At 41.6% G+C, this 14,366-nt stretch overlaps 1 protein-coding gene across 2 annotated transcripts in view; it reads right to left on the minus strand.

The window, feature by feature from the left end:
* Nucleotides 1–8,178, minus strand: part of LOC115152227 (bcl-2-like protein 13) — a 36,852-nt gene extending 28,674 nt beyond the window's left edge. The window contains exons 1-2 of one of the 2 annotated variants that reach the window (XM_029696862.1): nt 7,924–8,178; nt 7,101–7,283 (exon numbers count right to left, since the gene is read on the minus strand). In XM_029696862.1, the coding sequence (XP_029552722.1) occupies nt 7,101–7,218 (118 nt within the window). In that variant the 5' untranslated portion in view covers nt 7,219–7,283; nt 7,924–8,178. The remainder of the gene's footprint in view (nt 1–7,100; nt 7,284–7,923) is intronic. The other variant, XM_029696863.1, reaches the window with a different exon arrangement.
* Nucleotides 8,179–14,366: the final 6,188 nt, after the last annotated feature.

Raw genomic sequence — 14,366 nt, forward strand, 5'->3', positions numbered from 1 at the left:
ATGCCTAGTACATCAGCCAATTTCCACACATCAAGCGTCTCATTCACCCTTAACACCTCTGCTGGCCGCTCACACATTAACTCACTCAGTGAGAAGCAATGAGGCTCCCTGTTGGTTTTCCCAGCCAGGCTAGGTGCTGGTTCAGCAGTCCGGCCTGCGCCTCTCTTTTCTCTTGACCGGTGGCGTGTGAGTAATGCTACGGGGATTGCACGCGACAGGCTGTCAGAACAAGGAGTGGGCCAAGCGGAAAGCAGGGATCAGGCACTCGTCTCTACATTACCCACTCCCTCTGACAAAACGGTCGACAGGAAATACGGAGGTCCAGCTCTTCCTGTCAGAGCAAAAAGGTCTTTGCCTTTCATAGGGAACAGTCAGACTCGTTCTTTAACCATGCAATTACATGGGGCACATGGCAGACTTCAGAACCCCAGACTACTGCTCCTACAGGGCTGTCACGCCGTCCGTAGTTAGAGCAGGTCAGGCTAGTTAATGGAGGAGGTTGTAATGGTTCCATTGAGTAGATCAAACCATTTCCCACCCTAACGTCAGTGACTGTCAACTAGGTTTGGACGATGTCAACCTCTGTCCTATCATGGTTATATTCTCATAAAACACTGTGATATACCATAGTATCACCCCTTATTGGCCAACCCCCTAAAAAACATTTTGGGAATAAAAATTATAATATACAAAAACTGCTAAAACCAAAGTTGTGCTATACCGTGAAATTGCATGCAACAACTGGATGAATCATGACGAAAGATGTTGAAACTGCTCCTTTTATTCTCTATCCCCAACGCACTAGACAACCAGTTCTTATAGCCTTTAGCCGTACCCTCATCCTACTCCTCCTCTGTTCCTCTAGTGATGTAGAGGTTAACCTAGGCCCTGTAGCCCCCAGTTCCACTCCTATTCCCCAGGCGCTATCATTTGTTGACTTCTGTAACCGTAAAAGCCTTGGTTTCATGAATGTTATCAGAAGCCTCCTCCCTAAGTTTGTTTTATTCACCGCTTTAGCACACTCTGCCAACCCTTATGTCCTAGCCATGTCTGAATCCTAGCTTAGGAAGGCCACCAAAAATCCTGACATTTCCATCCCCAACTACAACATTTTCCACCAAGATAGAACTGACAAAGGGGGTGGAGTTGCGATCTACTGCAGAGACAGCCTGCAGAGTTCTGTCACGCTATCCAGGTCTGTGCCCAAACAGTTCGAGCTTCTACTTTTAAAATTCCACCTTTCCAGAAACAAGTCTCACCGTTGCTGCTTGCTATAGACCACCTTCTGCCCCCAGCTGTGCCCTGGATACCATATGTGAATTAATTGCCCCCCGTTTATCTTCAGAGTGTGTTCTGTTAGGGGACCAAAACTGGGATATGCTTAACACCCCGGCCATCATACAATCTAAGCTAGATGCCCACAATCTCACAAATCAAGGAACCTACCAGGTACAACCCTAAGTCCGTAAACACAGGCACCCATATAGATATCATCCTGACCAACCTGCCCTCTAAATACACCTCTGCTGTCTTCAACCAGGATCTCAGCGATCACTGCCTCATTGCCTGTGTCCATAACGGGTCCGCGGTCAAACAACCACCCCTCATCACTGTCAAACGCTCCCTAAAACACTTTGCTTTCCTCACAATCTTAAATAAACATGCCCCATTCAAAAAAAATGTACAACTAAGGAAAGATACAGCCCTTGGTTCACTCCATACTTGACTGCCCTTGACCAGCACAAAAACATCCTGTGGCGTACTGCATTAGCATCAAATAGCCCCACGCGATATGCAACTTTTAAGGGAAGTTAGGAACCAATAGGAGAGCAAAGGCAAGCTTTTCCAAACAGAAATTTGCATCCTGTTCTGGGACACCATAAAGTCCATGGAAAATAAGAGCACCTCCTCCCAGCTGCCCACTGCACTGAGGCTAGGAAACACTGTCACCACCGGTAAATTTACGATAATTTCAATAAGCATTTTTCTACGGCTGGCCATGCTTTCCACCTGGCTACCCCTACCCCGGGCAACAGCTCTGCACCCCCACAGCAACTTGCCCAAGCCCCTCCATTACTCCTTCACCCAAATCCAGATAGCTGATGTTCTGAAAAAGCTGCAAAATCTGGACCCCTACAAATCAGCCGGGATAGACAACCTGGACCCTCTCTTTCTAAAATTATCTGCCGAAATTTTTGCAACCCCTAGTACTAGTCTGCTCAACCGCTCATATCATCGGAGATCCCTAAAGATTGGAAAGCTGTTGCGGTCATCCCCCTCTTAAAAGGGGGATGACACTCCAGACCCAAACTGTTACAGAACGATACCTATCCTACCCTGCCTATCTAAAGTCTTCAAAAGCCAAGTTAACAAACAGATCACCAAACATTTCGAATCCCACCGCACCTTCTCCGCTATGCAATCTGGTTTCCGAGCTGGTCATGGGTGCACCTCAGTCGCGCTCAAGGTCCTAAACGATATCATAACCGCCATCAATAAAAGACATTACTGTGCAGCTGTATTCATCAATCTGGCATTCTTATCAGAATACTCAAGTCTTGGTTTCTCAAATGACTGCCTCGCCGGGTTCACCAGCTACTTCTCAGATAGAGTTCAGTGTGTAAAATCGGAGGGCCTGTTGTCCGGACCTCTGGCAGTCTATGGGGGTGCCACAGGGTTCAATTCTCTGGCCGACTTTTTTCTCTGTATATATCAATGATGTCGCTCTTGCTGCTGGTGATTCTCTGATCCACCTCTACACAGATGACATTCTGTATACCTCTGGCCCTTCTTTGGACACTGTGTTAACAAACATCCAGACTAGCTTCAATGCCATACAACACTCCTTCCGTGGCCTCCAACTGCTCTTAAATACAAGTAAAACTAAATGCATGCTCTTCAACTGATCGCTGCCTGCACCTGCCCAGCATCACTACTCTGGACGGTTCTGACTTAGAATATGTGGACAACTACCTAGGTGTCTGGTAAACTCTCCTTCCAGACTCACATTAAGCATCTCCAATCCAAAATGAAATCGGCTTCCTATTTCACAACAAAGCATCCTTCACTCATGCTGCCAAACATACCCTCGTAAAACTGACTGTTCGACCGATCCTTGACTTCAGCGATGTCATTAACAAAACATCCTCCAACACTCTACTCAGCAAACTGGATGCAGTCTATCACAGTGCCATCCATTTTGTCCCCAAAGCCCCATTTACTACCCACCACTTCGACTTGTATGCTCTTGTTTGCTGGCCCTCTCTTCATACTCTTCGCCAAACCCACTGGCTCCAGGTCATCTATAAGCCTTTGCTAGGTAAAGCGCCGCCTTAGCTCACTGGTCACCATAGCAGCACCAACCCGTAGCACGCGCTCCAGCAGGTATATTTCACTGGTCATCCCCAAAGCCAACTCCTGCTTTGGCTGCATTTCCTTCCAGTTCTCTTCTGCCAACAACTGGAACAAATTGCAAAAAAAAAAATTAAAAAAAAAAAAAAAAAAAAAAATCACTGAAGCTGGAGTCTTATACAGTTCAATTTAGAAGTTTACATACACTTAGGTTGGAGTCATTAAAACTCGTTTTTTCAACCACTCCACACATTTCTTGTTAACAACAGTTTTGGCAATTTGGTTAGAACATTACTTTGTGCATGACACAAGTAATCTTTCCAACAATTGTTTACAGACAGATTATTTCACACTGTATCAAAATTCCAGTGGGTCAGAAGTTTACATACACTAAGTTGACTGCCTTTTATACAGCTTGGAACATTCCAGAAAATTATGTCATGGCTTTAGAAGCTTCTGATGAGCTAATTGACATCATTTGAGTCAATTGGAGGTGTACCTGTGGATGTATTTCAAGGCCTATCTTCAAACTCAGTGCCTCTTTGCTTGACATCATGGGAAAATCAAAAGAAATCAGTCAAGACCTCAGAAAAAAATTGTAGGCCTCCACAAGTCTGGTTCATCCTTGGGAGCAATTTCCAAACTTCTGAAGGTACCACGGTCATCTGTACAAACAATAGTACGCAAGAATAAACCCCATGGGACCACGCAGCCGTCATACCGCTCAGGAAGGATACACATTCTGTCTACTAGAGATTAACGTACTTTGGTGCAAAAAGGGCAAATCAATCCCAGAACAAAGGACCTTGTGAAGATGCTGGAGGAATCTATAGACATAACCTGAAAGGCCGCTCAGCAAGGAAGAAGCTACTGCTCCAAAACCACCATAAAAAAGCCAGACTACGGTTGGCAACTGCACATAGGGACAAAGATTGTACTTTTTGGAGAAATGTCCTCTGGTCTAATGAAACAAAAATAGAACTGTTTGGCCATAATGACCATCGTTATATTTGGAGGAAGAAGAGGGATGCTTGCAAGCCGCAGAACACCACCCCAACAGTGAAGCACGGGGGTGGCAGCATCATGTTGTGGGGGTGCTTTGCTACAGGAGGGACTGGTGCACTTCACAAAATAGATGGCATCATGAGGAAGTAAAATTATGTGGATATGTTGAAGCAACATCAGTCAGGCGTTCAAGCTTGGTCGCAAATCGGTCTTCAAAATGGACAATGACCCCAAGCATACTTCCAAAATTGTGGCAAAATGGCTTAAGGACAACAAAGTCAAGGTATTGGAGTGGCCATCACAAAGCCCGGGCCTCAACCCTATAGAAAATGTGTGGGCAGAACTGAAAAAGCATGTGTGAGCAAGGAGGCCTACAAACCTGATTCAGTTACACCAGCTCTGTCAGGAGAAATGGGCCAAAATTCACCCAACTTATTGTGGGAAGCTTGTGGAAGGCTACCCGAAACGTTTGAACCAAGTTAAACAATGTAAAGACAATACACTCAATTAGTATTTGGTAGCATGTAAACTTCTGACCCACTGGGAATGTGATGAAAGAAATAAAAGCTGAAATAAAATCACTCTACTATTATTCTGACATTTCACATTCTTAAAATAAAGTGGTGATCCTAACTGACCAAAGACAGGTTATATTTACTAGGATTAAATGTCAGGAATTGTGAAAAACTGAGTTTAAATGTATTTGGCTAAGGTGTATGTAAACTTCAACTGTATATAGATTTTTCTATTGTGTTATTCACTGTATGTTTGTTTATCCCATGTGTAACTCTGTTGTGTTGTTTGTCACACTGCTTTGCTTTATCTTGGCCAGGTCGCAGTTGTAAATGAGAACTTGTTCTCAACTGGCCTACCTGGTTAAATAAAAGTGGAAAAAATAAAAAGTAAAAAATGTTGTTGAAAGGCTGGGCAGAACCTAAGTGCTGGCAAATATTTTCTAAAACAATTTTCTAGTGGAGATCCAGCATGTAACAGGTATATGTGTGCCTCGCTCACATGGAGAAAATTGACAGTCAACTGACGAGGAACAGGCCTTACTGTAATGAGTTAGGTTATAAAATCATGGGCTGGATAGAAGCGAAGCCTACCATCTTCAGAAATGGATAATAATTGCTTTACTTCATCCTCCTCTCTTAATAGGCTATTGTTTATCATCTCTAATAAAGCTGTGATTGAGACCAGCCTATAAGACTCCGACTTCCATTCTTGTTATTTTTGAAAGTGGCAACTTCAGGACAATAGTGCCTTCTTAGGCTATTAGAATATTTGGGAAATAGGCTTCTGTTTATAAAACTTTAAATTTATCTTAAAGCTTTTATAATAGGCCTAGAGGATAGGTTATTGGCCATTTGGTTTTCAACCTCACATGGATGGATTTTCCTGCCCCTCACGTATTATTTCTTTCTTAATAAGCTTAAACTTGTCATTCGATTTTTCTATATTGATATGGTTTCTTCTCTCATTATTAGTCCCCTGGCCCTATTACATTTTTAGGCTATTCAAACATCTTTTTTAAATGGAACTCTGTTCAATGCATTCATTGTTTGATCGGGAGAAAAAAGCATGCATGCATAAATCGATGAAAGCATAGCCTAGCCCAAAGTAATATTGCCTAGGTTTTTGAAAACAGCTAAACAGGATACAGTTAAGGAGTGCCCATTATAAAAACAAATAGATTTAGGCTATAAGGCCCATGCAACCAACAGAGCAAGAGAAAGACCGAGATTATATTTTCTGACTGGACCTTTTGCACTGCTTTGGTGGAATTCTCCACTCTGTCTAGCCTACATTCCTCTCTTGCATTCTGTAGACCTATAGAACTGAGTCTAATTATTGAAATAGGATATATATCCATCAAATAGGAATAGGCAGATTACTTTGAATGCTTTTTTAAATTTTATATACACATTTCACCTTTATTTAACCAGGTAGGCTAGTTGAGAACAAGTTCTCATTTGCAACTGCAACCTGGCAAAGATAAAGCAAAGCAGTTCGACACATACAACACAAACATACAATCAATAATAGAGCAGAAAAATCTATATACAGCATGTGCAAATGAGGTAGGATTCAGAATGTCCCTTGTGTGCTGCCCTACTCCATTCTTTACTGCATGTTGCCAATCATCGTTGATAGATGATACCATTGTAATATCGCCAAACCCTACTGTCAACATTACTCGATTCTGTTCTGTCTCCACATAACTAGGGTAGAGATACCAACATGCTTGGAAGTGGTGCCAGCACAAGCTGCCCATCCATTCTGTAAAGGCATGGTAGGACTCCAGGAAGCTTTGATTGACACATGCGTGCTGACCATGTTTGTGTGAGCTCCCAGAATTAGGACAAGAAAAGACTAACAGTCCACTAGCTCAACCCAGGCAGAATACAGAACAGCCTCTGTACTAAAGCTACTGGGCAGGTTTTCAAGCCAGAGACCAAGACAGCAATTACATATTTCTAATGAGGGCCAATGAAAAGGGGGGTGGGCACTGGCAGGCAATCTGTATAGACGGCGTCTGCACCCCAATTATTTACCGAAGTGTGCACTCGTACACGCTCTTGCATTGGTATAAACAAAAATGCTTACACCAATTTTAAATACATAGTGGAGAGTGTGCTAGTGGTGGAGAATTGGGAACAGGGAGCAGCCACTCCCTCCTATCCCCAGTATCTTCCCCATCCTGATTTAGTGTGAGTGGTAAGGGGGTGCAACCTGTCCCTTACCTCCGCCAGCAGTGGACAGTAGCTGGGAGGGGGGCAGGAGGCCCAGGTAGTTGAGGACAATGTACTTAGTCTCATAGTGGAAACCCTCAGGCACAGAGGTGGAGCACAAGGCAGCCATTGAAGAGATGCAGCAGGGTCAGACTCTCAGGCACATGCAGTCAAATGTGTAAAAAGATCAAACTTCTGAAAGTAGAAAGAAAAACACACTGGTTATTGCAGTCAAAGTATCTAGTAAGAGCATATATGGGTGTACGGTCAGAAACAAAGTAGGACATCTACAAATAAAGCATTGTGCACATTTCGTCCTGTCATGAGGCACAAAAACACATGGTCAAAACTACTTTTTGGATTGCATGTATGGGGATGACACCAGCAACTGAGACAAAGTTTGAGGCACCAACAACTCATCTGTTCATTAACAGCACAGCCTGCCCACTATCTCATCATACCATTCATATCATGGTGCGACTGCAATGATGCACTGCAACTACAAACTCGAGGCAATTGTTTGCATGAATGATAGCTACGTTTCCAGTAGACAGTGTATCCAAACACAAAGCCCCTTTCACAACACACATTGGGCATGAACCATCAAGTTGTTACAGTAATAAGTCAATATTTGAGTACTGTTCGATACCCGCGATAATCGTTAGCTAATTCAGCTAGCTATAGCTAGTGTACTACTCACTACACAGTGTTAGCCTACACAGTGTACTAACCTAAAAAAAAGCAGGGTCCGTTAAAGATCAATATGGCACTACAATTGAAGAGAAAGTTAATTATCGTAAAGACACACCATCTTAGACTATGACACACGACTTACTCGTTTCCAGAGGCAAATGCAGTCCTGACAAAGGCACGTGTTGAGCAACAAAACTTGAAACACTTTCCACACACCAGTACCAGCAGTAGCAAAACAGTTACGGATGTCACCAGGGTATGTCGAGTTTTTTTATCTCGGTCCTTTCCAACAAAAACTTGCCCCGCACGTCTCTAATGTAGGAGCTGGGTAGCCATCATGAGGATAACATGCGACTCAGTTTGGGGAGAAGTCAAAGGGCGTTTTCATTTACTTAAATTAGCTGATTCATTTATTAATTCCATAAACAAACTCATGGTATATAACAAAATGCTCATATGCGTGTTGTATTTATATGTAAAAAAATAAATAAATGTTAGTGTCATATTATGTATTTTGATTATCCACCCTGTTATCATCAAATTAAATAATTAAATTATCATCAAATTATTTCTCAATTAAATTAGCTACTGTATATGGTCAAGTGTGTTTTGATGTTCTAGCGCCTGAGCAAAATAAGGTTCAATTAAATTGTGCAAATTTCTTAATAGGAAAAAAAACTCCAATACAGTAGATATGAATATTGTACTTTACAGAAAGAAAAATGAAAACATTTAATAAAATGATCCCACGCAGACCAAAAAGAGAGTTGTAACTAGGGTTGCCAGGTCAACCCATTTTTGGGACCAATCAAAACAGACAACAAGGCCTGAAAACTAGCCCAACATTTCTTTTCGCAGCAAGAGAGAAGTTGCCACATTTATCCAATAGGTGTCTTCATAATGACAATGTAAAAACAACTGGTAAAATTGCTTTACCTTTTTCTCTGCATTTCTCTCTTTGTTATTGGTTAATCATATCAAATTATTTAATCTGAACTATAGAAAGGATTGATAGTGAATGATGAAGACATGTTTTTTTTTCTTCCAGAAATCAAATCATAATCAAAGTTCTTGACACAAACCTACTACCATACCATGTTCAAATGCACGTAAATCTTTTGCCTTGCCCATTCACCTTCTGAATGACACAATCCATGTTTCAATTGTGTTATGGTTTAAAAATCATTATTTAACCTGTCTCCACCCCTTCACCTACACTGATTGAAGTGGATTTAACAAGTGACATCAATAAGGGATCATAGCTTTCAACTGTATTCACCTGGTCAGTCTATGTCATGGATGTTTTGCATACTCAATGTAAATTTATATGATGGTGTGTATAGACATTATGGACAGGATATCAATAGAAAATGTGTGTACAGCAGTATTAAATATAGGATGAGCCTTGACTAGAATACAGTATATACCTATGAAGTAGGTAAAACATTATGTAAACATTATTAAAGTGACCAGTCTTCAATGCCTATGTACAGTGCATTCGGAAAGTATTCAGACACCTTGACTTTTTCCCCATTTTGTTACATTTCAGCCTTATTCTAAAATGTATTAAATCGTTTTTTTCCATCACAATGCCCCATAATGACAAAGCAAAAACTGGTTTTTATACATTTTTGCAAATGTATAAAAGATAAAAAACTGATATCACATTTACATAATTATTCAGAAGCAATACTCAGTACTTTGTTGAAGCACCTTTGGCAGCGATTACAGCCTAGAGTCTTCTTGGGTATGACGCTACAAGCTTGGCACACCTGTATTTGGGGAGTTTCTCCCATTCTTCTCTGCAGATCCTCTCAAGCTCTGTCAGGCTGGATGGGGAGTGTCGCTGGACAGCTATTGTCAGGTATATTCTGAGATGTTCGATCCGGGCTCTGACTGGGCCACTCAAGGACTTTCAGAGACTTGTCCCGAAGCCACTCCTACGTTGTCTTGGCAGTGTGCTAAGGGTCGTTGTCCTGTTGCAAGGTGAACCTTCGCCCCAGTCTGAGGTTCTGAGTGCTATGGAGCAGGTTTTCATCAAGGATCTCTCTGTACTTTACTCCATTCATCTTTCCCTCGATCCTGACCAGTCTCCCAGTCCCTGCTGCTGAAAAACATCCCCACAGCATGATGCTGCCACCACCAAGCTATACTGTAGTTATGGTGCCAGGTTTCTTCCAGACGTGACACTTGGCAGTGTTCAATCTTGGTTTCATCAGACCAGAGAATCTTGTTTCTCAAGGTCTGAGAGTCTTTAGGTGCCTTTTGGCAAACTACAAGCAGGATTTCATGTGCCTTTTACTGAGGAGTGGTTTCCGTCTGGCCACTCTACCATAAAGGCCTGATCGGTGGAGTGCTGCAGAGATGGTTGTCCTTCTGGAAGTTTCTCCCATCTCCACAGAGGAACCCTAGAGCTCTGTCAGAGTAACTATCGGGTTCTTGGTCACCTCCCTGATCAAGGCCCTTCTCTGACCAAGGCCCTTCTTGCTCAGTTTGTCCGGGCGGCCAGCTCTAGGAAGAGTCGTGGTGGTTCCAAACGTCTTCCATTTAAGAATGAAAGAGGCCACTGTGTAATTGGGAACATTCAATGCTGCAGAAATGCTGTGGTACCTTTCCCCAGATCTGTGCCTTGACACAATCCTGTCTCGGAGCTCTACGGACAATTCCTTCGACCTCATGGCTTGGTTTTGCTCTGACATGCACTGTCAACTGTGGGACCTTTTAATATAGACAAGTGTGTACCTTTCCAAATCATATCCAATCAATTGAATTTACCACAGGTGGACTCCAATCAAGTCGTAGAAACATCTCCAGGATGATCAATGGAAACAGGATGTATCTGAGCTCAATTTCGAGTCTCATAGCAAAGGGTCTTAATACTTATGTAAATAAGGTATTTCTATTTGTTACTTTTAATACATTTGCAAAAATTGCTTTTGCTTTGTCATTATGGGGTTTTGTGTGTAGATTGATGGGGATTTTTTAAAATTCAATACATTTTAGAATAAGGCTGTAATGTAACAAAACGTGGAAAATGTCAAGGGGTCTGAATACTTTCCGAATGCACTGTATCTGCATGTGTAGCATGTGACGACAGCAGGATCATATCAAGGATAGCATCCCAAATGAATACATAAATACCACTTGAAGCTTGATGATGAGTTGATCATTTGAGTCGGCTGTGTAGTGCTGAGGCAAAATTAAAAATGTGCACCCCTTTGAGACACCAGGACTGAGAACCACTGCACTTCAATGGGACCACTTCATCTGCAGACAGGCTTTCAAGGCTCTTTGTATCTGAGGACATAAAACATCACAAGAAACAGGCTTCATTACACTCATATTAGACAGCACTGAATATTATGTTGCTATCATCTCTGTCCTCAGTTTCTCTTTCTATGGACTAGAACTACACAAAAGTACCTGCCCTATCCAGAATAGCCTACTCTCTCCCTTCTTAGAGAGCTGGAGCTGCTATCCTTTCACCCTCTTCCATGGCTGTTAGCTAGCTACCTACAAATGCATTTGGAGTTGTGTTGTAATTTACAATGATAAATACATCAAGATAGCTAGCAAAGAGATATTTTATTAACTTAGCTATCAATACAGTATGTAAAGTTGGCTAGCTAGCTACGTTAGAAGCTCATTTGAGTTAGCCTGCACTGTAGCTAGCTAGCTAATGATACATTGTTTTTTTTACATTTTCAAAATGTATTTACTTACTTGAATAGGTTCCCTCAGCCGTGTGGATGATTGGAGACAGAGCAACAAAGTTTGTTTGTCACCAAAGCGGTTTAGAGCATATTACTATTTACTTGTGAATAAATTCATTAAACAGAGAATGGATTAAACTATTTACCTATTTAATAACCAGACCTTCATACAAATGTGCTATGCTGTATTCTTGACGCACAATCGAACGTGCTGCTATATGCTGCCAGCACACCCACAAGCGAGCCACTTTGGGCTGCCGGAGTGGCACAAGGCAATTAAAGGCGTACTGATGTACACAAGCCTGAAGAACTGTTAAATTATGAGTGTGCTATCTTACGAGTGTGAATATACTTTAAAGTTTGCATGTTTCTGCCTAGAGGTGCTTTACATGCCAGGCTTACGTCCTGTGTTTTTATACATATTCTGGTCCTGGTGCTGATTCATTGTGTGTACTCTCTAGGCCATAGTCCTAGCCGGTGGGTGGATTGGGGGATACTGGTGACTCTTATTGAAATGTATTGGTCTTGTAATAAACACTGGCACTTTTGTTAACTCTGTCAGTTATTTGTGTTTAACTTGTACAGTTCATATATACTTCAGAGGGGCAGGTAGCCTAAATACATGCACGCACGCACGCACACACAGGCAAAGAGTGTCAGCTTGCAGGCAGACACTGGAATACATTTCAGAGTGACAGTGAGGGCTTTACATAGGTGATTTGTTGCGTGTTTTTGTGAGACTCGAAAAAATGCCTGGAATGTAAAATAACGTTATTAACCGGTTCCATGCATTTAAAATAATGGTTCTATTCCGGAATAGTATGGATCACTTTCGTTCCTGTTTCTGTTCTGTTCCCTGAACTGGTTCTAACTCCTGGTTTAAATTGCACTTTGGGATGGTGCTGAAAAAAGTTAGTCTTGAGCATAGCAGACTCAATTCCGCGATGGAGCTAGCTAACATTGGCCAGAAAGTTGAAGTCAAGAGAGAGGGAGTGCTCCATTAGTCAATTTATAATAGTAGTGATTGATTTAATAGTAGAATACAACTCCCTTAATGTACTGAACTCATGATGAATCTCCTCTTTCCTTTCCATCTTGCTCCAGAGGGATGGATGACTGATTTTTATACTCCAGTTGAAAATGTGATTATTTTAGAGCAATATGACTTGTATTAACACAATTTCACAATGTTTTCTGAAAGAAACATATGTCTTAACCATTTACTATCGATCATTTATATAGTTCAGATTAAATAATTTGGTGTGATGAACCAATAACAAAGGGAGTAATGCAGAGAACAAGGTAAAGCCAATTCAGCAGTAGTATTTCGATTTCCATTATGGAGACACCTATTCTGCGAAAAAAAATGTTGGGCTTGTTTTCAGGCCATGTGAGCTGGTTTTGAGTGGTCATTGGGTTAGAATTTTCGCTGTACCTGGCAACCCTGTCAATGGCGCTGCCGCTCCTCTATCTCTGAGTCAACATGTTACGGAAAGTAAGACAAATATGCGCGGCACTTCAATAACGGACCCTCGTGAATGCGCAGTTTACTGTCATCCAGATCAGCTGAACTACCATGCCAGTTTTGTTGCTTGTCATCAGCCCCAAGTTTGTCGTGCATGAGCAACTGAAATAACTTGTCAAACCAGCTAACTGAGTATTATTAGCTAGTTGTTAGCTAGCTACATTGATTAGTAACGTTAAGCAAAAACAACAAATGAGTAACCAGCCATTGCGCTCAAACGGGTAATGTTGCTAGCTAGCTAGCTGTTGCAAAATTTTGTTCAAACTCTAGCTAGTTAACACACTGGTCTTATAAAGTGGAAAGGGTCCTCTATTTGCTCTTAGCGAACTATACTAATACGTCTGCTCTGTATGTGTGAGATATAACGTTAGTGCAGAGGAGGCTGGTGGGAGGAGATATAGGATGACAGGCTCAAAAATGCTAAGTTCCATGACATATCTAAAGTTAACTAGCTGGTTTGACATTGTCGGTGAGAGCTGACAAGTGTATAACGCAGAAGAAGCTGGTTTTAGGGGCTATAGGAGGACATACTCGTTGTAATGGCTGGAATGAAGTACATGGAATGGAGTCAAACATGTAGTTTCCACGTTTGATGTGCTTGATACCATTCCATTCCAGCCATTTCAATAAGCCCGTCCTCATATAGCTCTTTCCACCAGCCTCCTCTGCGTTAGTTATACACTTGTCAGCTCTCACCAACAATGTCAAACCGCCTAGCTAGTTAACAGTACACTTAGTGCAACCAATGACAGTAGTGAGGGGTGTGTCATAGTTATTAGAGTGATAATGAAAGAAATGAAACATCTCAGTGATAAAGAGGATCATTTTAATAGGTTCTTGTATATCATAGTATGAGTTATGACGTAGGCTAAACATTCTTTATTCATCCAGTTTCTCCTTGACAGATCAAGCATTTGATGGCCTTCATTGAACAGGAAGCCAATGAGGAAGCAGAAGAAATTGATGCAAAGGTAATAGACTGCCTCCATATCTTGCTGGCAAGTTTGGTAAAGGTACTGTACAGAGTACTGGTATTACAAATAAATAGTCACACACTCAAAATACAAACTCCCAATAGTTTAGTGGTAAACCCCCAACGTTTCGGCATCACTGTACCTTCTTCAGGGTAATGCAATGACTGCTTGAACCAGGTTATGTAGACAAACAGTGCAACCAGTGAGAATAATGAGGGTGTTTCTTAGTTATTAGATTGGTGATAAAGACAAATTAAACTGTTAAAAGGCAGTTTACAGCATGTTGAATATATTAGGCTATTGTTATCATATTGCAACAATTAAATATTGTACATAGTATTAGCATCAACATACATTATTTCATTGCATACAC

The sequence above is a fragment of the Salmo trutta genome, chromosome 17, assembly GCF_901001165.1.
Source record: "Salmo trutta chromosome 17, fSalTru1.1, whole genome shotgun sequence".
NCBI lineage: Eukaryota > Metazoa > Chordata > Actinopteri > Salmoniformes > Salmonidae > Salmo > Salmo trutta.